At 40.2% G+C, this 27,995-nt stretch overlaps 2 protein-coding genes and 1 long non-coding RNA gene across 7 annotated transcripts; 2 read left to right on the top strand and 1 right to left on the bottom strand.

The window, feature by feature from the left end:
* The first annotated feature begins 1 nt into the window (after position 1).
* LOC113637239 (macrophage mannose receptor 1-like) lies at positions 2-27,889 on the top strand. 2 transcript variants are annotated; one of them, XM_047803309.1, is made up of 6 exons: positions 2-91; positions 24,943-24,992; positions 25,894-26,283; positions 26,501-26,857; positions 27,142-27,504; positions 27,592-27,889. In XM_047803309.1, exons 1-6 carry the CDS (start codon positions 78-80, stop codon positions 27,603-27,605), a joined length of 1,188 nt encoding a protein of 395 aa, XP_047659265.1. In that variant the 5' UTR covers positions 2-77; the 3' UTR covers positions 27,606-27,889. The 2 variants fall into 2 exon arrangements, with proteins under 2 accessions (XP_047659265.1, XP_047659264.1); XM_047803308.1 differs by lacking the exon at positions 2-91 and adding an exon at positions 24,311-24,804.
* LOC125139412 lies at positions 10,108-14,640 on the bottom strand. Of its 3 annotated transcripts, XR_007138459.1 has the most exons (5): positions 14,543-14,640; positions 13,118-13,246; positions 12,644-12,707; positions 12,031-12,499; positions 10,108-10,592 (listed from the first exon to the last, which is right to left on the bottom strand). It is a non-coding gene; the product is annotated as an uncharacterized LOC125139412 (long non-coding RNA). The 3 variants fall into 3 exon arrangements; XR_007138461.1 differs by lacking the exon at positions 12,644-12,707; XR_007138460.1 differs by lacking the exons at positions 12,644-12,707; positions 13,118-13,246; positions 14,543-14,640 and having other exon boundaries at positions 12,031-12,587.
* LOC125139411 (lithostathine-1-alpha-like) lies at positions 19,878-23,698 on the top strand. Of its 2 annotated transcripts, XR_007138458.1 has the most exons (4): positions 19,878-20,088; positions 22,256-22,618; positions 22,706-22,784; positions 22,888-23,698. XR_007138458.1 is itself a non-coding variant. In XM_047803318.1 (3 exons), exons 1-3 carry the CDS (start codon positions 20,070-20,072, stop codon positions 22,717-22,719), a joined length of 396 nt encoding a protein of 131 aa, XP_047659274.1. In that variant the 5' UTR covers positions 19,878-20,069; the 3' UTR covers positions 22,720-23,698. The 2 variants fall into 2 exon arrangements, 1 of the variants encoding a protein (XP_047659274.1); XM_047803318.1 differs by having other exon boundaries at positions 22,706-23,698.
* Positions 27,890-27,995: the final 106 nt, after the last annotated feature.

Genomic DNA, 27,995 nt, shown 5'->3' with positions numbered 1-27,995 from the left:
AGGTTTGTTAGGTTCAGGTACACAAAGTGAGGTGAAGAACAGAAGAACACTCGTAACACACACCCTGTGTGGAGTACATGACATACATGAGGTACGGATATCTATTTATTCATGTATTTATTTGTTTTATTTATGTGTGAGAGAGAGAGAGAGAGAGAGAGAGAGAGAGAGAGAGAGAGAGAGAGAGAGAGAGAGAGAGAGAGAAGCTGGTGAATTAATAACTTTACTTCAGTAATATAACTGATAACAGAACATAGAAAGAGTCAGATTGTTAATTCATAAGCTGTAATGTCGGAAATGTTTTTTTGACAGTTTCTTTACAGATATGGTTCACCTCGTTTCAGTGACTCTGCTCTTCTCAGGTCAGTGTGTACACAATGTACACTGTGTGTGTGTGTGTGTGTGTGTGTGTGTGTGTGTGTGTGTGTGTGTGTGTGTGTGTGTGTGTGTGTTATTTAAGTGAAAAAGACAGACTCTGTGAATGTGGGGCTATAAATGACTTTATTTTGATGCCAATTCTTGTATTTACTCTTTAGTTTCAGTTTGAAACAGGTTTGAACATTATTTTTTTCTCTTTGTAATCTGAGGCTATTTTTGTATCAACAAATGAAGCCCTCAATGCTGAAGTATTGTGCAGCTTAAAAGTGGGTGAAAAATCTGCTGATGCACCGGTGGTGAAAGTCCGATACTTCAGTCTTAGCACAAACACAGGCATCAGACTATATTTATCTGAAGCCATTTTAAAAGCCATGCCCTGCTTTTTCAACACAGTTTTGTGCATGGTCACTATTTGTCATATTTAAAATAAAACTCCAAACAGGAACATGACATTAGCTGTGAGCTTAACAAACCTTGTTGTGTTCTGTGAGATCCTAATCATGAGGTCTATTCTCAGGGAAGCTTTCTAACATATATTTAACTCATATAATATACTTAATATGCACCTGACCTCATGAATATTTCACATAAATCTACAAAAGCAGACTGTAATCTTTCTAATAACAGCATCACTTAGGGTGATTCCAAGCTGAATGAAACATAAACAGAGACAAAAGTCTTTTATTATGAAGTGTAAAGAGACATTTGATGATCTGATTACAACCAAAATAAAGAATCGCACAAGAAACATTTAGCCAGTTTTCATGGATTAAATGATCATGTTGATGTTGAACAACTTGAATTCATTTCATTTCTGCTTAGCTAATGTTATATTATAATACATTTTGTCATGCTTTAGTTTCTGTTTCTAATTCCACAAAATAGAAAAATTACATAGTGAAAAAAAAGAGATTTAAAAAGCCACTTTTGTTTATAAAGTGTACAATGTTTCACGGTGGAACTTTTACCTGGCATATTTTACCTAGCACATTTAAGAACCTTAAAAACATGAGACTATAATAATGTGAAGGGTTAGTCTATTATTCCAGGAAATAAAAATAAAAGAAAACTGATTTTGAAAGTAAGAGAACATTTTAAAATCGTATCATAGCATCATGCAATAAAACGTCTCTTTCTTATGTTTTTCACAGTAGTATGTGGTACAGGAGCATATATTCCTCATCGCTATCACTTTGTGAATGAGAATAAAACCTGGAGTGAAGCTCAGACTTACTGCAGAGTGAATTAAACTGATCTGGCAACCTGGGAGATGGCTGTGGTCTCTGGAAGACCAAACTTTCTACAGAGACCGAGTCACTTACACAAACTGGAGTAGTGGAGAACCAAATAATGCTTGGGGAGTTGAGTACTGTGTTGTTGTGGGAAAAACATATGGCGAGTTGTATGATGAAATATGTACCCTATCTTTACCATTTGTTTGTTATAAAGGTAAATCTACATATTCATGACCATAATGTGTGGGATATTTTAAGGACCCTAAATTATGGAATGATTTCCCATGTGAAATATTGAAACCTTTTGTTTGTTATGAAGGTAAGAGATGTGTATAAAAATTAACTATATTTAATAATGTTACAATAGTACAGTTACAGTAATAATAATGTTTTCTTGATCTATCTTCTCCTTCACTTTTTTGTTAAAGTTCTTGTATATTGACATAAGATGCAAAAATCTAATAAAGTCATGAATGAGCTGTTCATTGTGTTAACTGCATGTTTGGTTGTTGTTGTTTTTTTTTCAGAAAAGAACATCAACACTAGTAAATATGTATATATTAGTGATAAAAAGAGCTGGTACGATGCTCAGACCTACTGCAGAGAGAATTACACCGACCTGGCCAGTGTGAGGAACCAAACTGAGAATGACAAGATTTGGAGTGTGGTTAATGTTTTAGCCTATACAGGTGTTTGGATCGGTCTGTTTAATGACTCCTGGAATTGGTCAGATCAGAGTAACTCCACATTCAGATACTGGAGATCTGACAAACCCAGTGGAAGTTTGATCTGTGCTGCAGTGTCTGAGTCTGAGCAACGTTACTGGACTGATGTGAACTGCAGAGAAAAACTCCCATTGATCTGCCATGAGAGTGACTTAAATGATGTGGATGATTTTTTTTTTAATTTATTAAAGATTCCTGATGCTGTTTTGTATTATCATGAACTGTATACAATACAATTTGTTTTATAAATACAATCACAAATGGATATGAGAGAGATAATTTAACTTTTTTTTATAAAATTTGGAGAAAAAATATTTATATTAACAATATTTTCAGGATATTATATCCAGATTCCTGTTTAAATCTTCGGCTAAATAAAAGATGAAAAAACTATTGGGTTGTAAATGTTCACTTTAGCTTTTATTGAATGCTGCCTCTTTTTTCCAGATAAAGTGATCCTGATAAAGGAGAAGCTGACCTGGTGGGAAGCTCTGACATACTGCAGGAACCATCATCATGACCTGGTGTCAGTGCGCACCGAGGAGATGCAGCTCTGGGTGAAGGAAGTGACTCAAAACGCCTCCACTGAACACGTGTGGCTCGGCCTGCGTCACGACTGCGCCCAGCCTGTCTGGTTCTGGGTTGTTGGATCAATAATCTGCTTTCAGGGCTGGGCACCAGGGAATGGGACCTGGAATGAAGACTGTAGTCATGAGAAGAAAAGCGGAGCAGTGCAGTCTGGAGGATAGCAGAAGTGGATCGAGCTGCCTGAGAGCCAGAAGCTCAAGTTCATCTGCTCTACCTATGATGGTTAGTCACAGTGTTTCTGTATGCTTGTGTTTTACTGCGCTTTTTTGATATTGCATTCAAAATAGTTTTTTTGGTTTTGGTTTAAATATTTGTTTTATTAAACATGAAGACTGAAGACAAGTCCATCATCTGTGTCCAGCATCAGCTGATCTACAGCAATGTCTCATTAATTCTCTTAAACAAATTACTTATTATTATTATTATTATTATTATTATTATTATTATTATTATTATTATTATTATTATTATTTCTGATGGTTCTTATTAATGAAGGGGTTTCTGGGTAATGTAGGTGAAATCTATTAACCTGATGTTTAAACTACAGTGTGTTGGTTTGCACATATAATTGTTTTTTGTCTGCTTTCTAAGAATAAAGAACTATAGCATATTCAGCTCATTTACTGTACACATATGCAGGAAGTTTAGAACACCAAGCCATGTAAACAGTTATGTTAAAATCATCATAATTATTTTTTATGTTTTTCTTTTCATTATATATATATATATATATATATATATATATATATATATATATATATATATATATATATATATATATATATATATATATTCCTATAGTTCTTTGAGTGTGTTATTAGGAAGTCTGCATAATGACATGTTGATGGTTTCTATACCTGGGATTTCTGAGCACTTGTTTCTCTAATATGTAAGGATATGGATTGTAATGAGTGCTGCCAGTTTCCTATAAAATAAAAGTACATTTCAAGTTTGTGTTTTAGTGCATCTCTGTGTTTTGTGTTCCACATCACAAACATACATCACAAACATACATCACAAACATGCGGGGCTAAAAGTTAGGGTAAGGTTTAAATTTTCATCAAACTAAAACCACTTTCACTAAACAGAAGTGTAGATTTTGTGAAGAAGAATAACCCATTGTTACAGCAATAGACACATAGATAGATAGATAGATAGATAGATAGATAGATAGATAGATAGATAGATAGATAGATAGATAGATAGATAGATAGATAGACTCTAAAAAATGATGGGGTTAGTTCGTATAACTTAAAATAAACAACATTTTCAGTTTGTAATATGTACTTTTATATATTTTTAGTCTTTCTTGTATTTTTATGTAGTCTTTCAAAATTAAAATAAAGAATACTGTCCTTAGTTGTATATGTATATCGATTTCAAAATGATCCAAGATGGCACCAGGAATGACAGCCTCATTGCTTAGCTCCGCAGTTTTTGTTCTTTGTTAGTTTTTCCTGTTCTCTGTGAAGAAAACCCGATCACTTTCACCAGAGATGAACTGCTGAACATTCGGCAGCACACACCACAAGATATTTTCCGGTTTTTGAGTTCTCTGACATTTTGCTGTATATTGTAGTTGGAGGAGCGGCTGCACTGTTTAAGCGTTTCAGAACGCGCAGACGGAAAGCACGCCGGCGCGCTCGTGAAACTCAGATAGCGCGGTTTAAAAACACCACTGCCAAGCATTCATCTGGCTTGTTTTTACATCAATGAAAGGTGGTGTTCTGATGTAACTGTGTTAAAGAAGATGTGCTGTCCAGATCTTGAAACACTCTTCATTAACTGCAAACCGTTCTATTCGCCGTGGGAGTTTTGCTCGTTCATTCTGGTGAGTGTTTACATTCCACCGCAAGCGCACGTGAGCTCGGCCTTACAGACACTCGCTGATCTGATCACAGAGAGTGAGCAATAACACCCGGACTCTGTAGTAATAATTCTTGGGGACTTTAATAAAGCGATTCTCTCACGTGAATTGCCTAAATACAGACAGCATGTTACATGTCCCACCAGAGACAGTAACACTGGATCACTGTTACACTACAATAAAGGATGCATATCACTCTGTCCCACGGGCAGCTCTAGGACTCTCTGATCACTGCTTAGTTCATCTGATACCGACCTACAGGCAGAAGCTAAAAACAGCTAAACCTGTATTAAGGACTGTAAGAAGATAGACTAAGGAAGCAGAGCAGGATCTACAAACCTGTTTCGCTCTCATGGATTGGACTGTTTTTGAAGCTGCTGCCACCGACCTGGACGAGCTCACAGAGACTGTAACATCATACATCAGTTTTGTGAGGATTTGTGTATTCCTACCAGATCTCACTTAACCTACAACAATAACAAGCCATGGTTCACTGTGAAACTCAACCAGCTCCGCCAGGCCAAAGTGGATGCTCACAGAACTGGGGATAGAGTCTTGTACAAACAGGCCAAATACACACTGGAAAAGGAGATCAGAGTGGCCAAGAAGAATTATTCCGAAAAATTATGGATTCAATTTTCCTCCAATGACTCAGCTTCAGTGTGGAAAGGTTTGAAAGCCATCACCAACCACACATCACCATCCCCCAGCACTGTGGTGAATCAACAACTGGCAGATGACCTGAATGAGTTCTACTGTAGGTTTGAAAAAGCCCAATTCTGTCCTTCTGAATCAGTCACACCTTCAATTCAGTTCAGTGAAGATGATGTGTGTCAGGTCTTCGGGAAGATCAAGAGAAGAAAGGCTCCAGGCCCAGACAGTGTTTCACCAGCCTGTCTGAAAGCCTGTGCTGATCAGCTGGCCCCCATCTTCACGCGGATATTCAACACGTCACTGGAGCTGTGTGAAGTTCCCTCATGCTTCAAAAGCTCCACCAACATCCCCGTCCCAAAGAAACCCAAAATCACCGGACTTAATGACTACAGACCTGTGGCTCTAACATCTGTGGTCATGAAATCATTTGAAAGACTGGTTTTGGCTTATCTGAAGGACATCACGGGCCCCTTACTGGACCCCCTGCAGTTTGCCTACAGAGCAAACAGGTCTGTGAATGATGCAGTCAATATGGGACTGCATTATGTTTTGCAGCATCTGGACAGACCAGGGACTTATGTGAGGATCCTGTTTGTGGACTTCAGCTCTGCTTTCAACACCATCATCCCATCACTCCTACAGCCCAAATTAAGCCAGCTCTCCGTGCCAGCTTTCTGACAGACAGGCAGCAGCTAGTGCGACTGGGAAAACTCAAATCAAGCACCCGCACCGTCAGCACTGGCGCCCACCAGGGCTGTGTTCTCTCCCCACTACTCTTCTCCCTGTACACGAATGACTGCACCTCTAATGACCCATCTGTCAAGCTCCTGAAGTTTGCAGACGACACCACACTGATTGGCCTCATCCAGGACGGTGACGAGTCTGCTTACAGACTGGAGGTTGAGCGGCTGGCTGTCTGGTGCAGCCTGAACAACCTGAAGCTGAACACGCTCAAGACAGTGGAGTTGATAGTGGACTTCAGGAGAAACCCCCTGCTCTTCCCCCACTAACCATCATGGACAGCATTGTCACAGCAGTGGAGTGTAATAGAAAATGTTGTGAATAACAAAAATGAACTTTGAACGTTCTGTACCAAAATGCTCATACACCAAAAACTAGGAACAGCAAAAAAGTAACAAAGGGGAACTGAACTTTTTCCAGTTGCACACTAGGTTGGAGAAACAAGAACATTGCAGGCTGCAGGTGTGTGGAAATAACGGAGACTAAAGGAGTGACCATTGCACTGCTTGTGCAACGACAAGACCGTTGCACTGCTTGTGCTAAGACAAGATTAGAGGAAGCCATGCACAGTGGAAGACACACACACATAGCTCCATGCATAAAAGGAAAACTGCCTTACATCCAAGTAACTCACTCTGTTCAGACAAAGGTTGGGACAGACTGACTTCACACTTGCATGTGTATTGAATAAAGAAGTTATTGATATCCCACAGGACTCTGCTGCATTCTTCTCTGCAACTTAGTGAAAAGTTCACTTGAACTATTATCTTTGATTAATAGAATAGAATTTCCACCACAGGAGTCATTCAGATTCCTGGGAACCACAATCTCCCAGGACCTGAAATGGGACATTCACATTGACTCCATTGTGAAAAAATCTCAGCAGAGGTTGTACTTCCTTCGTCAGCTGAAGAATTTCAACCTGCCACAGCATTTTCTGAAACAGTTTTACACTGCCATCATCAAATCCATCCTCTGCACCTTGGTAACTGTTTGATTCAGCTCAGCCACCAAATTCGAACTCAGAAGACTACAGAGAGTAGTCCGGACTGCTGAGTGAATCATTGGCACAACTCTCTCCACTCTTCAAGACCTATACTCCTCCAGAGTGTGCGAAAGAGCAAAGAAAATCACCCTGGACCCCTCACACCCAGCACACTCCCTCTTTGAACTGTTGCCATCTGGTCGGCGCTACAGAGCCCTGAGCTCCAGAACGACCAGACATAGGAACAGCTTCTTCCCTCAAGCAATCCACCTGATGAACAATTAACACCATGGCATAGACATAGACACAGTAACCTGGCATAGACTTTTCCGTGGAGGCTGAGGAGTGTGATCCCCCTGTAGTTGGAACACACCCTCTGGCCTCCCTTCTTAAACAGAAGGACCACCACCCCAGTCTGCCAGTCCAGAGGCACTGTCCCCGGCCGCCACGTGATGTTGCGGAGGCATGTCAACCAAGACAGCCCCACAACATATAGAGACTTGAGGTACTCGGGGTGGACCTCATCCACCCCCGGTGACTTGCCACTGAGGAGCTTCTCAACTACCTCAGTTACTTCAGCTTTGGGATCGACGAGTCCACAACTGAGCCCTCGGCCTCTGCTTCCTCAGTGGAAGACATGTCGGTGGGGTTGAGGAGATCCTTCAAGTACTCCTTCCACCTTCCAAGAATGTCCCCAGTAGAAGTCAGCAGATTCCCACTCCCACTGTAAACAGTGTGTGCAGGGCACTGCTTCCCCCTCCTGATGTGCTGGACGGTTTGCCAAAATTTCTTCGAGGCCAACCGATAGTCCTTCTCCATGGCCTCACCGAGCATCTCCCAGACTCGAGTTTTCGCTTCCGCAACCACCAGGGCTGAAGCTCGCTCATCCCTCCGGTACCTATCAGCTGCCTCCGGAGTCCCCCGAGCCAACCAGGCTCGATAGGACTCCTTCTTCAGCTTGACGGCATCCCTTACTTACTACGGGTATAGGGATTCCAACCACAACAGGCACCGGAAACCTTATGGCCACAGCTCCAAGTGGCTACGTCAACAATGGAGGTGGAGAACATGGTCTACTTGGACTCCAACCTTCCTTGGGATCTGGTTGAAGCTCTGCCCGAGTTGGGAGTTGAAGATCTCTCTGACCGGAGACTCTACCAAATGTTCCCAGCAGACCCTCACAGTATGTTTGCATCTGCCAAGTCTGTTCGACTTCCTCCCCAATCGGATCCAACTCACCACCAGGTGGTGATCAGTTGACAGCTCCGCCCCTCTCGGGCGAGACCAAGACATACGGCCGGAGGTCAGATGAAACCACAAAGTCGATCATCGACCTCCGACCTAGGGTGTCCTGGTGCCATGTGTACTGATGGACACCCTTATGCTTGAACATGGTGTTCGTTTTGGATAAACTGTGACTAGCACAGAAGTCCAATAACAGAACACCACTCGGGTTCAGGTCGGAGGGGCCGATCCTCCCAATCACTTCCCTGCAGGTGTCACTGTCGCTGCCCACGTGAGCATTGATCTCCGCCAGTAGAACGACGGAGTCCCCGGTCGGCGCACTTTCCAGCACCCCTCCCAGGGATGCAGAGAAGGTCGGGTACTCTACATTGCCAAATGACCCATAATCGCAAATAACAGTGAGAGACCTATCCCGGACCCAAAGGCGCAGGGAAACGACCCTCTCATTCACCGGGGTAAACTCCAACACCTGGCGGCTGAGCTGGAGGGCTGTAAGCAAGCCCACACCAGCCCATCTCTTCTCACCACGGGTAACTCCAGAGTAGTAGAGAGTCCAGCCTCTCTCGAAGAGTTGGGTTTCAGAGCCCAAACTGTGCGTGGAGGCGAGCCCAATTGTCTCCCGCACCAGCTCAGGCTCCTTCTCCCCCAGCGAGGTGACATTCCATGTCCCTAGAGCCAGATTCCTTATCTTAGGATTGGGTTGCCGAGGCCCCCGCCTTCGACTGCCACCCAATCCACAATGCACCGGCCCCTTACGGTTCCTCCTGCGGGTGGTGGGCCCACGGGAAATGGGCCCCATGTCGCTCCTTTGGGCACATCATGGACTTTGAAGATCTTCAAGGTCCAGAAAAATATTAAGTTAGTGAAACTTGTATATCTAGTGTATATCTGTATATCCTTTAAAAGCTGAGTAAAGGAAGAATTTGCCCGAACTTGTTTTGCTGCCAGAGCGGGACTACTAGGAGCCGGAGAAACAGGAGAATTGAGGCTATATAGGTATGTGTAAGAAAGATTCCTCCTCGCACTTGTCCGCATCTCTTTACCTCTGCAAAACAATAGGAGGGCTCCGAGCACTGAGAGAGCAAACCACACGAGTGAAATCAAATCTGGTTTATTCCAAACAGCTGCTCAAAGAACTGAGCAACAGAACAGAATATATACGCAATGAAATACAGGGGGCTAAGTTTTATCAACATAGATAGGGGTATGCCAGAATGCTGCTTCCTCACAACTCTTATCCAAGCATTGAAGGTCAGAAAGCCTGTGCATAGAGCAAAGAGAAACTGAGTGTCCTGCGGAGTAATCTCACAAGCAGGTCAACCTAATCTTGTCTTCTTCATCCTGTCAAGAGCACTAAAAGAACAAGATAGACTCAAATCAAGAACATTAAATCAGAAGAGGTGAAGCTGACATATAACATATAACACAGAAATAATTTTTACATGACAGAGATTTCCTCGTTTTCTATCCCTTAAGATTAAGGTTACGTAATCAGCAAGCCTTAGCATCCTGCTTATGTTTGCAGAAACACAGGGTACAAAAACAAGAAAACATGAACACACTTATCACAGGATCAGCGATGCCCCCTCCCCCCCCCCCCCCCCGGGGGGTGGGGGGGGGACTGGCTGGGTCATTCCTTTTCCGACAAAGAAAGAGAAATGTGGAAAGAAAATGAAATAAGCACAAAAATTAATTAAAGGAAATTCATTTCAGCAATCCCCTCTTTTATACTGATTAATAATGAAGTATGATTACAAATGCAAACACTATTTCTTGCTGTCCAATTCGCGAACTGCCAGAAGGTATTATCGTGCGGATGAGCTTGGACGGGAATCCCTGTCCCAAGCGCGACGAGCAGTAGTAGAAGTAGAACAGCCATACTGGTCACTGGCTATGTTTCCTGATTCCAGTAGAGGTTGTCTTTCTGTCCCCCAACGGCTTCCTCGCGCACCATTTGCACCGTGGCAGATGTCCGAACAGGCGGCACAGGAGAGTCTGCGGGGTCACCACACCGTTTCGCTCAATGATGTCAGCCTTTTTGCAGAGAGATGTGTGTCGCCACCTGAAGCTCACCGACAGACCCCTCTTTGTAGATCAGCCGATCCTTTTATTCGGATGCTGGGAAGAAGGGACCCCTGAAAAGGTCGTTGCCTCAGATTTCTGAAACACAAACACTGTTTAGACAGACTTTTTACTTATGATCCTTCTTTCCAAACCCGTGCCTGGTTTTAGACGGGAGGCGTGGATCCACTGTGGAAAAAGATCAGTTAACACAGCAGTGCGAGTCACAGCGACTATTTCTGCAGGTCCACTATACGGGGTCTCATCCAAAGGCGTGCCTAATTTTCCCAAATTTATGACCAAGACACAATCTCCCACCTTAAAAGGAATTGCCAATTGGAATTTGGGGTTGTTTTGAATTTACCCGTGCCCAATACTCATTGAGCTTCTGAATTAACCCTGCAGAGTACTCGCTGAGGTGTACATCAAGGTCCCCCGTTCCCAATGCCTGTTTGCCTCTTCGCCAAGGTTGGAGAAATGATCTCCCCATCACGAGCTCATAGGGAGACAGGTGATCCAAAGCCACTTGTTTGAAATGTTTTTCTGTGCGCATATTAAGCATCCGTCTAATATTCTATTCACTTCTGTGTGTAAGCGGAAAATACAAAAAAACTCCTGTAACACCCCTCTTCGTCCGCGATAGTGGGGCCATGAAACTCGCGGACGAGAAAAGGAGTACAATGTCTCGGTAGACAGACACTGGCCCTTGTTATCTAGATAACATAGGAATCAGTCGCACCCTGACTAGTCCAAAATTCGTGGTCAGCAAGGCGAAGCTGAAGCCTGCAGCGAAGGGAGATCCATGTCAGGTAGAACACGAGCACTGATCATGGAGTAGTAACAGAAACCATGGCTGGAAGATAGGTTTGGGGAAGTGGGCGTGAGGGGCCGCAGCCTGTTTAGCCATTCGGTCAGCGAGACTGCTCCCTCGCACTTCATCGGTGTCACCAGAGGAATGCGCCCTAGTTTTAACAATGGCCACAGAACGAGGCAGATGACAAGGCAGTGATTAAATCCTGCACTAACGAGGCATGGGAGATAGGCTTGCCGTTAGCTGCAGTGAACCCACGAGATTGCCAGATGAGGCCAAAATCATGAGCTACTCTGAAGGCAAAATAGAGTGACGTCAGCGTCCTCAGCGAGAACACAGGCACGAGTGAGAGCGAAGAGTTCAGCTGCCTGCACAGAGGAGAAAGGGAGAGAAGAAAAGATTCAAGGACAGTGTAGGTAAAAAGAGCACAAAACACCATCATAGGTTTGGAAGCAAGAGCCATCTACAAAGAGGACATCACCTGTCTGTAGGGGAACGGAGGAGAGGCAGGGCGAATGCTAGTGGCATTGACTATTTCAGTAAGGCAATCATGATCAGATTCACCCATACAATCATCTGTGCATTAAGAAGGCACTGCAAGGCACTTGCGCTTACAGTGTAAAGAGAGGATGATGGACGTACAGTTAAATGCTCAGTGGCCAATTAACACGGTCTCATATCCTGAACGTCGCTGGGATGACATGTGCTGTGTGTTTAAATTGTGTTAAAATTTGCGTTACCTGATGTGAGGTGTGTAAGATCAAAGGATGAGATAAAACGATCTTTTTCAGCATCAGTTAGCCATCAGATCACAGGCGGCAACAGCACGTAGACAGGCAGGCAAACCCTGAGCCACAGAGTCGAGGGATTTAGAAAGAAACGTACAAGGTCGCAAGGTAGCGGACAGTGTTCTGGCAGAACTGGAGTTTTGACTTGGACACCTTAAAACCTTTCTCAGCCAGGTGTGTGAGTAGAGCCAGGGTCGCTGCTTGGCAGGTGTCATAATCGGCCGCAGCCACCAAGAGGTCACCTGCATATTGTAAGACCACTGAGTCTGGGGGAAGGCAGAGGCTTGACAGGGCGTTCTTGACCGTGGTCGCGAAGCCTGCGGGGGAATCGATGTAACCCTGTGGCAACCTGGTCCACGTATACTGCCGTCCCCTGTGTGTGAAGGCAAAGAGTGGCTGTGTGTCTTTCCCTACAGGAACACTAAAGAAAGCAGAACAAAGGTCAATCACAGAAAAGACTCTATATGTACATGGAATAGAGGCTATAATTGAGGATACATCAGGGACAATTGGAGAAATAATCAGTTCATTTATCTTCTCAGGTCTTGTGTGAACCTCCACGAACCATCTGGTTTTGGAACAGGATTGACAGGTGTATTGTATGGGCTGACGCATGGAGTGATAACGCCCTGTTGCAAAAAGAATTCAAATTAGAGTCAATGCCAGCAGACACGCTGGGCGCAGTCGTGACGCAGGCCGAGCCACACGTGTTCAGTGGAGGCGTTTTGAGTCACTTTTTTCAGGTGACAAAGGATATTGTCTAATAATACAGGAGTCAAATGTTACTCCTGGCCTCGTATGGAGGACAGGAAACGCAGCCCACGTCATCCTTGTGTTCCGCCCACAAAGAAGAAGTAAAAGACTCTAGAGCGGGAAAGAGAGCAGGGGAGGAGAAGGAGAGAACGACAGCGTTAACTGCAGCAGCGTTATGTGGAAGTACACAGTCAGAGAGAGCGAGAATATCTGGAACAGAGGTATCGAGAGTTTGTACAGTCATGTGGGAACCTCTAAAAGCTATAGAGAGTCCCAGGAGACTCACAAGATCACGGCCAAGGAGGTTAAAGGTCGAGCTCCATTCCTCCTAAATGTCGCCACACCTGGCTAAATCAAGTCCAAAACACGGAGGTGGACTCTCCAGCATGACCAGAGTGGGGGAGGGGGGGCATTCCTTTCGACAAAGAAAGAGAAATGTGGAAAGAAAATGAAATAAGCACAAAAATTAATTACCATAAAGAAAATTCATTTCAGCAGTAAGTTAATATTTTTGCTTTGTTTTAATCTCAGCAGCTACTGACTGTCTACACACAAAAAAAAAAATCATTGAATTAAGTAAAGTCTGCACATATTCACAGATTCGAATTTCCGGAGTCAATAACTCCTGAGCTAAATGCTGTTACTACACAAATATCACCTCTTTTCTATCATAGTAATGTAGAGAGGCAGCTACAACCCAATTTTCCTCAAAATCAGCTTTCCTCCATGGGGGACAAAATACATATGAATCTACATATGAAAGACAATGAATATGCGGCCAACTATACTTAAGTAAATCGTTGTTGTCACACACTAAACTGAAAAGACCATTTGATCTAAGCTAGTTCATCGATTCTAAAGTTAATAGCCTTTTAGCTAGCTAGTGTGTTCAAAATAGACTTTGTGTTTTGTTTTACAGTGGCAGCTGAATGATGTTAATTGACATCGAACATGTTTAGTGTCGTCCGAATTTAAAGTTTACACTGGGTTGATTAAGACAGACAGACACAGACAGACAGACAGACAGACAGACAGACAGACAGACACGCATACACACACACACACACACACACACACACACACACACACTCACACATGCATATATACATACACGTACATACACGTACATACATACATACATACACACATACATACATACATACATACATACATACATACATACAAACACACATAAACCTGTAACAAGTTAAATAGTTAAATAATAAGCAAGTTAATTTAAGCACACTAACTAACATGACAATGTGTGTGCGCGCCATTTTTATCTGCTGTGCTGATGCTTACGTTTTCACAGTTGATCCATTTTGTAACTTTGTAAACCTTAAACTTTTTGTAAATTTGCCATTACAACATTTAAGTTTTTATTTTTCTTTCATATACAATCTGCTGCATTATGTTTGATGGATAGGCAGCTGACACATTTCTTTAAGTTTGCAATTTTTCATATTTAGTCAGTAGGCTGTTGTCTTTCTGAAATGATTCATGTAAAAGTTTTGTTGTGCATACACGTAAAGCAGCTGTTGTTGTACTAAAGAAATTGGGTTAGTCTAACTATAAAAGGTTCATGATATCTACTTAATAATGACTGAGTTGAAGCTACTTAAAAAGATGCATGCAAATTGTTACCATAATTTTTTTGAGTTGAGCCAATGTATTATTTTTTAGGGTGTAGATAGATAGATAAACAACTTACCTGTGTTTGGTGCATGTAAGTGCATGTAGGTCAGAATGATTCGAATTTAGAAATTAGTTGTCTAAAAAAATAATAATAAGGTAATGAAGCAAAACAGAATTTTGGGTTGTTCAAGACAATATAATAAGAATTAGAACTAAGTTCACATTCTCCATCCTTTAAATTCAACTCTTTCTGTTCACCTGTCTTTTGTTTATCCAAATTCCTAGAAAACCATGCAGGCTTTATTCTGTAACTATGAACACAGATATATCTGTCATTCAAATATGTTCCAAATAAAAACACATGACATCAGCGACACTAGAACATCAAAACTCTGATGAACAGCAGATACTGAGATTACATCTGTACCTAAGGGAATATGTAAAGTGATGGGTAGGATTGAAAGAGGACAGTAATACTATATAATAAGAGATTTGTTAGGTTCAGGTGCAAAAAGTGTGGTGAAGAACAGAAGAACACTCTTGTCTCCACACCCTGTGTGGAGTACATGACATACATGAGGTACGGAAATCTATTTATTCATGTATTTGTTTATGTTTTATTTATGTGTGTGTGTGTGTGTGTGTGTGTGTGTGTGTGTGTGTGTGTGTGTGTGTGTGTGTGTGTGTGTTTTTGTAATCTGAGGCTATTTTTGTATCAACAAATGAAGCCCTCAATGTTGTGCAAATCCGATACTTCCGTCTTAGCACAAACGCAGACATCAGACTATATTTATCTGAAGCCATTTTAAAAGCCATGTCCTGCTTTTACAACACAGTTTTGTGCATGGTTACTACTTCTCATATTTAAAATAAAACTCCAAACAGTAACATGACATTAGCTGTGAGTTTAACAAACCTTGTTGTGTTCTGTGAGATCCTAATCATGAGGTCTATTCTCAAGGAAGCTTTCTAACATATATTTAACTTAATATGCACCTGACCTCATGAATATTTCACATAAATCTACAAAAAGCAGACTGTAATCTTTCTAATAACAGCATCACTTAGGGTGATTCCAAGCTGAATGAAACATAAATAGAGACACTAGTGTTTTATTATGAAGTGTAAAGAGACATTTGATGATCTGATTACAGACAAAATAAAGAATCGCACAAGAAACATTTAGCCAGTTTTCATGGATTAAATGATCATGTTGATGATGAACAACTTGAATTCATTTGTAGCTGCTTAGCTAATGTTATATTATAATACATTTTGTCATGCTTTAGTTTCTGTTTCTGATTCCACAAAATAGAAATATTACAGAGTGAAAGAAAAGAGAGATCTAAAAAGCCACTTTTGTTTATTACGTGTACAATGTTTCATGGTAGAACTTTTACCTGGCATATTTTACCTAGCACATTTAAGAACCTTAAAACCATGAGACTATAATAATGTGAAGGATTGGTCTGTTATTCCAGGAAATAAAAATAAAATAAAACTGATTTTGAAAGTAAGAGATAACATTTTAAAATCTTATCATAACATCATGCAATAACATGTCTCTTTCTTATGTTTTTCACAGTAGTATGTGGTATAGGAGCATATATTCCTCATCACTATCACTTTGTGAATGAGAATAAAACCTGGAGTGAAGCTCAGACTTACTGCAGAGAGAAATACACTGATCTGGCAACCATCAGCAACATGGGAGAGATGGAGAACCTGAATCACACACTGATGAAGGAAAATGCAAAGAAAGCTTGGATTGGTCTACAGAGAGCAGGACCTGGGAGATGGCAGTGGTCTCTGGAAGACCAAACTTTCTACAGAGACGGAGTCACTTACACACACTGGCATAGTGGACAACCAAATAATTATGGGGGAAATCAGTACTGTGTGGCATATTGGAATCCCAATCCATTATGGTATGATTACCAATGTGAAACGCTGTTTCCTTTTGTATGTTATGAAGGTAAGAGATGTTAATAAAAAGTAATAAATTGAATAATGTTACAGTAATGAAAATCTAAATTTAAAATGGTGGATCTAATTGTATTAAATAAATATGTATAAATGAATAAATAAATAAATAAATAAATAAATAAATAATAAATAATAAATAAATAAATAAATAATGATTTTTGTAAGTAAGAGATAACATATTAAAATCTTATCATAGCATCAATAACACGTCTCTTTCTTATGTTTTTCACAGTAGTATGTGTTACAGGAGCATATATTCCTCATCGCTATCACTTTGTGAATGAGAATAAAACCTGGAGTGAAGCTCAGACCTACTGCAGAGAGAAATACACTGATCTGGCAACCATCAGCAACATGGGAGAGATGAAGAAGCTGAATCAGACACTGATGACGGAAAATGCAAAGAAAGCTTGGATTGGTCTACAGAGAGCGGGACCCTGGAGATGGATGTGGTCTCTGGAAGACAAAACTTTCTACAGAGACCGAGTCACTTACACACTCTGGCATTATGGAGAACCAGATAATGCTGGGGGAGTTGAGTATTGTGTGGGATATGATTACTATACTACATTATGGTATGATAACGAATGTGAAACGAGGAAACCTTTTGTATGTTATGAAGGTAAGAGATGTTAATAAAAAGTAACTATATTTAATAATGTTACAGTAATGAAAATCTAAATCTAAAATGAAGCATCTAATTGTCTGTTATTTTTCTTGATTTTTGTTCTTTGTCACTTTTTTGTTAAAGTTCTTTTATTGACATGAGATGTAAAAATCTAATAAACTCATGAATGAGCTGTTCATTGTGATAATTTTTATTATTTTTTTTTTTCAGACAAAAACACAAACACTAATAAATATGTTTATATTAGTGATAAAAAGAGCTGGTATGATGCTCAGACCTACTGCAGAAAGTATTACACCGACCTGGTCAGTGTGAGGAACCAAACTGAGAATGAGGAGATCAGGAGTGTTTCATGCAGTTCACCTTTTTGGATTGGTCTGTTTAATGACTCCTGGAATTGGTCAGATCAGAGTAACTCCACATTCAGATACTGGAGATCTGACAAACCCAGTGGAAATTTGATCTGTGCTGCAGTGTCTGAGTCTGAGCAACGTTACTGGACTGATGTGAACTGCACAGAAAAACTCCCGTTCATCTGCCATGAGAGTGAGTTAAATGATGTGGATTAAATTCTATTTGTAGTTCTTTGGAGTATTTCAATTCAATTCAAGTTTATTTGTATAGAATGTTTTACAATAGACATTGTCTCAAATCAGCTTTACAGAACATAAACGTAGAACAGAAGGTAAAAATAAGGAATAATATAAAGAATTAATATAAAAAAAAATCAAGATTATTATTATATATATATATATATATATATATATATATATATATATATATATATATATATATATATATATATATATGTACATATAGTTCAAAATGTGTATGTCTTTGTCCCCAATGAGCAAGTCTGAGGTGACTCAGGTGGCAGTGGCAAGGAAAAACTCCCTTAGATGGTAAAGGAAGAAACCTTGAGAGGAACCAGACTCAAAGGGGAACCTAATCCTCATATGGGTGATACTGGAGGGTGTGATTATAAATATACAGTCAAACAAATGTTGTATTGGTGTAAGGTTCACATGGAGTTCACATCTCCTCTTTAGTATCACAGAGTCCAACTGGAGCTGGTAGATCTCTAGATGCCTCAGCGTTCTCACAGAGTCAGCCTCATCTCAGTGGAGGTCCAAAATCTTAATCGCATGGAAGACGATCAGAGCTGGTACAATGTCTGGATGCCTCGGGATGGGTAGAGAGAGAGAAGTAGTGGAGCGGGATTAACATTACATGCTGTTCATAAAAAAGTCTGATGTAATAGTGCAGCATATTATGGGATGTATTATGTGTACGCCTGACTAAAGAGATGAGTTTTTAATCTACATTTCAACTGGGAAAGTGTGTCTGAGCCCCGAACACTATCAGGAAGACTATTCCAGAGTTTGGGAGCTAAATATGAAAACACTCTACCACCTTTAGTAGACTTAGATATTCTGGGAACTACCAGAAGTCCTGAGTTTTGTGATCTCAGAGAGCGTGAAGGATTGTAATGTTTTAGAAGACTAGTTAGATACATGGGAGCTAAACCATTAAGAGCCTTGTATGTAAGTAGAAGAAGTTTGTAATCAATTCTAAACTTAACAGGTAGCCAGTGTATAGATCATAAAATTGGGGTTATATGGTCATACTTTCTTGTCCTAGTGAGAACTCTGGCAGCTGCATTTTGGACTAACTGTAAGCTATTTATTGAAGATGCCGGACAACCACCTAGTAATGCATTACAATAGTCCAGTACAAGAGGTCATGAAGGCATGAACTAGCTTCTCAGAATCAAAGACAGACAGGATGTTTCTCAGCTTGGCAACATTTCTAAAGTGGACGAAGGCTGTATTTGTAGTATGAGCGATATGATTTTCAAAAGACAAGTTGCTGTCTAATGTAACACACTGGTCTTTCACTGTAGAGCTACTAGTAACAGCACATCCCTCTAAATGGAAGTTAAATTGTGAAAGTTTCTGTGTACTGGTTTTTGGGCCTATAAGTAGTATTTCTGTCTTATCGGAGTTTAATAACAGAAATTTGCAGCTCATCCAATCTTTTATCTCTCTAACGCATTGAGTTAACTTGGACACTTTAGCTATTTCATCTGGTTTTGATGAGATATATAAATGTGTTTCGTCAACATAGCAGTGGAAACTAATCCCATGTCTTCTAATGATGTTCCCTAATGGAAACATGTATATTGAGAAAAGCAGAGGACCTAGAAATGATCCTTGAGGGACCCCATAATTAACTGGTAATAAACTGGAGGATTCACCATTTAATTCTACAAAATTCTATCAATCAGATAGGTAGGATCTAAACCAACTTAAAGCCTGTCCATGAATACCTGTGTAATTTTGTAAGCAATCTAGAAGAATGTTGTGATCTATAGTGTCGAATGCAGCACTAAGGTCAAGTAGAACTAATAGTGACATACAGTCTCGGTCCGAAGCTAAGAACAAGTCATCTGTAACTTTCACAAGTGCAGTTTCTGTGCTATGATGGAGCCTGAAACCTGATTGAAACTTTTCAAAGATATTGTTCTCCTGTCAGAAGGAGCTCAGTTGAGCAGACACAACCTTTTCCAGTATTTTAGAAATAAATGGAAGATGTGAAATACAGTAGGTCTGTAATTTGATAGTTCATTAGGATCTAGATGAGGTTTCTTAATGAGTGGTTTAATAACTGCCAACTTGAAAAATTTAGGGATGTAACCTAAAGATAGTGAGGAGTTAATAATATTAAGAAGAGCCTCACCAGCTTTATGTAACACTTCTTTCAGTTATTTAGTTGGAATGGGGTCTAGTGAACAAGTTGTTGATTTAGCTCTAGTTATAAGTTAATCTAACTCTTCCTTTCCTGTACTTGGAAAGCACTGTAGTTGTGAGCGTAGCACTTTAGGTGAAACTGGGTCACAAGGTGCTCTCATGAGTTGAACATCACCTATTTTTTTCCTGATGCTTTTAATTTTACCTGTGAATAAGCTCATCTTCTCTACTGAACTGTGATGGAACAGTGTGTTCACTGTGAGTATGACTATTATACCACGGTGCAGGTGTTTTGTCTCTAACCTTCTTTAATTGGATGGGGGCAATAGTGTCTAATGTGCTAGTGAATATAGCGCCTATGCTGTTAGTTATTACATCTAGATCATTTGTGTTTAAGGGTACAGTAAGAAGTCTAGATCAGGCAGGTTATTTGTGAATCTGTTTTTAGAGGTCGGAATAATAGTTATAGTAATAGTAATAGTACATTATGAGGTAATGGTCTGTGATGTCATCACTTTGAGGTATGATATCTATATCAGTGACATCTATTCTGTGTGATATTAAATCTACAGTAGTGTATGATTAAGACAATGTGTTGCTCTAGTGACAAATAAGTATAACTGATCCATAAATGTGAGTCCTAAAGCATCGTTTGTATCATCAAAGTGAATGTTAAAGCCTCCTACAATTAATGCATTATCAAAGTTAACCAATAGGTCCAAAAGAAAGTCTGCAAATTCTCTAAGAAAATCGTGTAGGGCCGTGGGGGTCTATACACAGTCACTATAGCAAAGGACATCATGGATTTTTTCGTGTGCATGTGCAGGAGTATAACATTAAGAACAAGCAATACAAAAGAACTAAATCTATGCTGTGTTCTTTGGTTTAAACTCTGGTTTGCTGCCCATGTGAACTTGGTTTAATCCAAGTTTCAGTACGGCAGAGTGCAGTAAGGCTATTTTCTGAGATGATTTCATTTACAATAAGTGCTTTGGGTGCAAGTGATCTAATGTTCAGAATCCCAAACTTTAGGAACTGTTTTTGTTTGTTTCTTTGGCATTTTTCTGATCTAGTTACAGTAAGATTATTTCGAGAACTTCTCATGCATTTACATTTTGATCTCACTACTCGGGAAACAGACACAGTTTCTATAGGATGAGCTATATGTGCATTTGTATCAATTTGACGAGGTGAAGGATGGCTATTAAAATTTAGATTTAAATCGTAGTTTACCAGTCAGAAGGTGTGCAGCGCCCTGGAGATGTGGTCCGAGAGGATTTCTGCTCCAACTCTTCTGGGGTGCAGGCCATCAGCACGGAACAGCCTAGGACACTCCCAGAAAATATTCCAATTATCAATAAAGAGTAAATTCTGAGCACGACACCATAAGTGTAACCATTCATTTAAAGCATAGAGTCTACTGAACCTTTCGATTCCTCGCTGGTACGTGGGAAGAGATCCAGACACGATGATCCTCGCCACGGGCGCTGTGCTGTGAACTGTCTCCACCAGGGTGTTGAAGTCCCTCTTCAGTATCTCCGACTGCCTCAGGCTGGTGTCGTTCATGCCGGCATGAAGAACCACAGCTCTGGTGTTTCTGCTCACGACCCTAGGTACCTGTGCGAGCCTTACCTTTAGCCACAGTAGCACGGACGAGGCGGACGATGGAGTCTCCGATGAGCACAAAGTCGCGGACCGTCTCGCAAAGGGGGGCGAAGCGGTTCCAGGTATGGATCTCAAAGACTGGTGGCAGCAGAGGGGGAGAGGACCATGACCGGGGCGCAGCTCGCGTCTTCCGCTGCTGCACACAGGGTACCCTGGCGCCGGAGAAAACAGTGCCTGGGCAGGCTGGGTGCGCTGGGACTGGACGCCGGTAATTTACCTGAGACAGGTGAGCGACCGACCGGGAAGCTTCCAGCGCAGCTTTCCGCTACCGCAGCTCGGCCTGCTTAACCTGTAGGTCACGAATCTGCTTCCCCACAGCTTCCAGCTCCAGTTCCACCCAGTGCATCTCGAACGTGTCCTCACCTGCACTCAAAGGCAGACACACAAGCGACATGGTGTTATAGGGCAAGTACAACAGGGATAATTGGTGTGAAAAGGTGTACTAGCCGTAACTGGGCTAACAGGCAGTGATGCTAGTGATGCTAACCAGCTAGAAGCGGAAGCTAGGGAAACGCTAGGAAAATGAAATGTTTAGCGATATCAAAAAGTATTTTGAGCGATTGTTCTACTCTTAAGATGCTATTGCTATTGCCATGTGTTCGCCGTTTGTAAAAAGTAAGAAGTTAGAGTATAAAGTCAGGATAACTCAAAATTGAATTAAAATACTCAGCCAAGCAAACAAATGCAACCGGAAGGCGGCAAACTGTTGGGTTGTAAATGTTTACTTTAGCTTTTATTGAATGCTGTCTCTTTTTTCCAGATAAACTGATCCTGATTAAGAAGAATCTGACCTGGTGGGAAGCTCTGACATACTGCAGGAACCATCATCATGACCTGGTGTCAGTGTGCACTGAGGAGATGCAGCTCTGGGTGAAGGAAGTGACTCAAAACGCCTCCACTGAACACGTGTGGCTCGGCCTGCGTCACGACTGCACCCAGCGTGTCTGGTTCTGGGTTGTTGGATCAATAATCTGCTATCAGGGCTGGGCACCAGGGAATGGGACCTGGAATGAAGACTGTAGTCATGAGGAGAGAAGCGGAGCAGTGCAGTCTGGAGGAGAGCAGAAGTGGATCGAGCTGCCTGAGAGCCAGAAGCTCAACTTCCTCTGCTCTACCTATGATGGTTAGTCACAGTGTTTTTGTATGCTTGTGTTTTACTGCGCTTTATTGAAATCGCATTTAAAATTGTTTTTTTGGTTTTTGTTTAAAGATTTGTTTTATTAAACTTGAAGACTGAAGACAAGTTGTGGTCCATCATCTGTGTCCAGCATCAGCTGATCTACAGCAATGTCTCATTTATATTCTTCTACACATTATTATTATTATTATTATTATTAACCAAATGTTCCCTGCAGACTCTCACAGTATGTTTGGTTACGGTTCCTCCTGCAGGTGGTGGGCTCACGTGAGATGGGCCCCATGTCGCTCCTTGGGCTGAGCCCGGCCAGGCCCCGTGGGGTAAGACCCGGCCACCAGGCGCTCGCACGCTGGGTCCAGGGTGGGGCCCCGGTTGCACCTTACCGGGCCACATCACGGACATTGAAAATCTTCATGGTCTAGAAAAATATTAAGTTAGTGAAACTTGTATATCTAGTGAGCATCTTTTAAAAGCTGAGTAAAGAAGGAATTTGCCGGGACTTGTTTTTCTGCCAGAGCGGGACTACTAGGAGCCAGAGAAACAGGAGAATCGAGGCTATATAGGTAAGTTAAAATTTTTGCTTTGTCTTAATCTTAGCAGCTACCAACTGTCTACACAAAAAATCATTGAATTAAGTAAAGTTGGCGCATATTCACAGATTCAAATTTCCGGAGTCAATAACTCCTGAGCTAAATGCTGTTACTACACAAATATCACCTCTTTTCTATCATAGTAATGTAGAGAGGCAGCTACAACCCAATTTTCCTCAAAATCAGCTTTCCTCCATGGGGGACAAAATACATATGAATCTACATATGAAAGACAATGAATATGCGGCCAACTTTACTTAAGTAAATCGTTGTTGTCACACACTAAACTGAAAAGACCATTTGATCTAAGCTAGTTCATCGATTCTAAAGTTAATAGCCTTTTAGCTAGCTAGTGTGTTCAAAATAGACTTTATGTTTTGTTTTACAATGGCAGCTGAATGATGTTAATTGACATCGAACATGTTTAGTGTCGTCCGAATTTAAAGTTTACACTGGGTTGATTAAGACAGACAGACACAGACACAGACAGACACACAGACAGACATGCATACACACACACACACACACGCATACATACATACACACACGTACATACGTACCCGTACATACGTACATACACACATACACACACACTCACACAAGCACACACACATATACATACACATACATACATACACATAACATATGCATACATACATACATACATACATACATACATACATACACACCACATAGGCATATATACATACATACATACACGTACATACTGTACATACACACACATACAGACACACATATATACATACATACATACACGTACACACACACACACACACACACACACACACACACACACACATACATACAGTACATACATACTTAAACCTCTAACAAGTTAAATAGTTAAATAATAAGCAAGTTAATTTTGTTGTGCATACACGTAAAGCAGCTGTTGTTGTACTAAACAAATTTGGTTAGTCTAACTATAAAAGGTTCATGATATCTACTTAATAATGACTGAGTTGAAGCTACTTAAAAAGATGCATGCAAATTGTTACCAATTTTTTTTTGAGTTGAGCCAATGTATTATTTTTTAGGGTGTAGATAGATAGATAAACAACTTACCTGTGTTTGGTGCATGTAGGTGCATGTAGGTCAGAATGATTAGAATTTAGAAATTAGTTGTCTAAAAAAAAATAAGGTAATGAAGCAAAACAGAATTTTGGGTTGTTCAAGCCAATATAATAAGAATTAGAGTGAAGTTCACATTCCCCATCCTTTACATTCAACTCTTTATGTTCACCTGTCTTTTGTTTATCCAAATTCCTAGAAAACCCTGCAGGCTTTATTCTGTAACTATGAACACAGATATATCTGTCATTCAAATATGTTCCAAAGAAAAAACACCTAACAACAGCATCACATCAACAGCAACACTCTGATGAACAGCAGATACTGAGATTACATCTGTACCTAAGGAAATATGTAAAGTGATGGGTGGGATTGAAAGAGGACAGTAATACTGTATAATACGAGGTTTGTTAAGTTCAGGTGCACAAAGTGAGGTGAAGAACAGAACACTCGTAACACACCCTGTGTGGAGTACATGACATATATAGGGTACGGAAATCTATTTATTCATTTATTTATTTATGTTTTATTTATGTGAGTAATACAGTAATATAACCGATAACAGAACATAGAAAGAGTCAGATTGTTAATTCATAAGCTGTAATGTTGGAAATGTTTTTTTGACAGTTGCTTTACAGATATGGTTCACCTCGTTTCAGTGACTCTGCTCTTCTCAGGTCAGTGTGTACACAATGTACACTGTGTGTGTGTGTGTGTGTGTGTGTGTGTGTGTGTGTGTGTTTGTGTGTGTGTGTAGGTGTGTTATTTAAGTGAAAAAGACAGACTCTGTGAATGTGGGGCTATAAGTGACTTTATTTTGATGCCAATTCTTGTATTTACTCTTTAGTCACAGTTTGAAACAAGTTTAAACATTATTTTTTCTCTTTGTAATCTGAGGCTATTTTTGTATCAACAAATGAAGCCCTCAATGCTGAAGTATTGTGCATCTTAAAAGTGGGTGAAAAATCTGCTGATGCACCGGTGGTGAAAGTCCGATACTTCCGTCTTAGCACAAACACAGACATCAGACTATATTTATCTGAAGCCATTTTAAAAGCCATGCCCTGCTTTTACAACACAGTTTTGTGCATGGTCACTATTTGTCATATTTAAATAAAACTCCAAGCAGGAATATGACATTAGCTGTGAGCTTAACAAACCTTGTTGTGTTCTGTGAGATCCTAATCATGAGGTCTATTCTCAAGGAAGCTTTCTAACATATATTTAACTTAATATACTTAATATGCACCTGACCTCATGAATATTTCACATAAATCTACAAAAAGCAGACTGTAATCTTTCTAATAACAGCATCACTTAGGGTTATGAAACATAAACAGAGACACGAGTGAATTGTGAAATCATTTCTAGCTGCTTAGATAATGTCATATTATAATAAATTTTGTCATGCTTTAGTTTCTGTTTATGACCAGGTGCAAATAAATAAATAAATAAATAAATAAATAAATAAATAAATAAATAAATAAATAAATAATAAAGATTTTTGTAAGTAAGAGATAACATATTAAAATCTTATCATAGCATCAATAACACATCTCTTTCTTATGTTTTTCACAGTAGTATGTGTTACAGGAGCATATATACCTCATCGCTATCACTTTGTGAATGAGAATAAAACCTGGAGTGAAGCTCAGACCTACTGCAGAGAGAAATACACTGATCTGGCAACCATCAGCAACATGGGAGAGATGAAGAAGCTGAATCAGACACTGATGAAGGAAAATGCAAAGAAAACTTGGATTGGTCTACAGAGAGCGGGACCCTGGAGATGGATGTGGTCTCTGGAAGACCAAACTTTCTACAGAGACCGAGTCACTTACACACTCTGGCATTATGGAGAACCAGATAATGCTGGGGGAGTTGAGTATTGTGTGGGATATGATTACTACACTACATTGTGGTATGATAACGAATGTGAAACGAGGAAACCTTTTGTATGTTATGAAGGTAAGAGATGTTAATAAAAAGTAACTATATTTAATAATGTTACAGTAATGAAAATCTAAATCTAAAATGAAGCATCTAATTGTCTGAGTTATTTTTCTTGATTTTTGTTCTACTTCACTTTTTTGTTAAAGTTCTTTGATTGACATAAGAATCAGCAAAAATATAATAAAGCCATGAATGAGCTGTTCATTGTGTAAATTGTTATTTCTATTTTCAGAAAATACCACAAACACTAATAAATATGTATATATTAGTGATGAAAAGAGCTGGTACGATGCTCAGACCTACTGCAGAGAGAAATACACCGACCTGGTCAGTGTGAGGAACAAGACTGAGAATGACGAGATCTGGAGTGTGGTAAATGTTTCAGTCAGTTCAGGTGCTTGGATCGGTCTGTTTAATGACTCCTGGAATTGGTCAGATCAGAGTAAGTCCACATTCAGATACTGGAGATCTGACAAACCCAGTAGAAGTTTGATCTGTGCTGCAGTGTCTGAGTCTGAGCAACGTTACTGGACTGATGTGAACTGCATAGAAAAACTCCCGTTCATCTGCCAAGAGAGAGACTTAAATGGTGTGGATAAAATTGTTTAATTTATTTAAGATTCCTGATGCTGTTTTGTATTATCATGAACTGTATACAATACACTTTGTTTCATAAATACAATCACAAATGGATATGAGAGAGATAATTAAACTTTTTTATAAAATTTGGAGAAAAAATATTTATATTAACAATATTTTCAGGATATTATTTCCGGATTCCTGTTTAAATCTTCAGCTAAAGAAAAGATGAAAAACTATTGGGTTGTAAATGTTCACTTTAGCTTTTATTGAATGCTGCCTCTTATTTTCCAGATAAACTGATCCTGATTAAGGAGAATCTGACCTGGTGGGAAGCTCTGACATACTGCAGGAACCATCATCATGACCTGGTGTCAGTGCGCACCGAGGAGATGCAGCTCTGGGTGAAGGAAGTGACTCAAAACGCCTCCACTGAACACGTGTGGCTCGGCCTGCGTCACGACTGCGCCCAGCGTGTCTGGTTCTGGGTTGTTGGATCAATAATCTGCTATGAGGGCTGGGCACCAGGGAATGGGACCTGGAATGAAGACTGTAGTCATGAGAAGAGAAGCGGAGCAGTGCAGTCTGGAGGAGAGCAGAAGTGGATCGAGCTGCCTGAGAGCCAGAAGCTCAACTTCATCTGCTCTACCTATGATGGTTAGTAACAGTGTTTTTGTATGCTTGTGTTTTACTGCGCTTTATTGAAATCGCATTTAAAATTGTTTTTTTGTTTTTTGTTTAAAGATTTGTTTTATTAAACATGAAGACTGAAGACAAGTTGTGGTCCATCATCTGTGTCCAGCATCAGCTGATCTACAGTAATGTCTCATTTATACTCTTCTACACATTATTATTATTATTATTATTATTATTATTATTATTATTATTATTATTACTGACAGTTTTTATTAATAAAGGGGTTTCTGGGTAATGTAGGTGAAATCTATTAACCTGATGTTTAAACTACAGTGTGTTGGTTTGCACATTTTACTGTTTTATGTCTGCTTTGTAAGAGTAAAGAACAATATCATATTCAGCTCATTTATACCTATGCAGGAAGTAGCCATGTAAACAGTTATGTTAAAATCATCATTATTATTTTTTATGTTATTGTTTATTATATATATATATATGTATATATATATATA

The sequence above is a fragment of the Tachysurus fulvidraco genome, chromosome 18 (genome assembly GCF_022655615.1).
Source record: "Tachysurus fulvidraco isolate hzauxx_2018 chromosome 18, HZAU_PFXX_2.0, whole genome shotgun sequence".
NCBI lineage: Eukaryota > Metazoa > Chordata > Actinopteri > Siluriformes > Bagridae > Tachysurus > Tachysurus fulvidraco.
The sequence above is the reverse complement of the archived record's forward strand: the minus strand, read 5'-3'. Positions and strand labels throughout refer to the sequence as shown.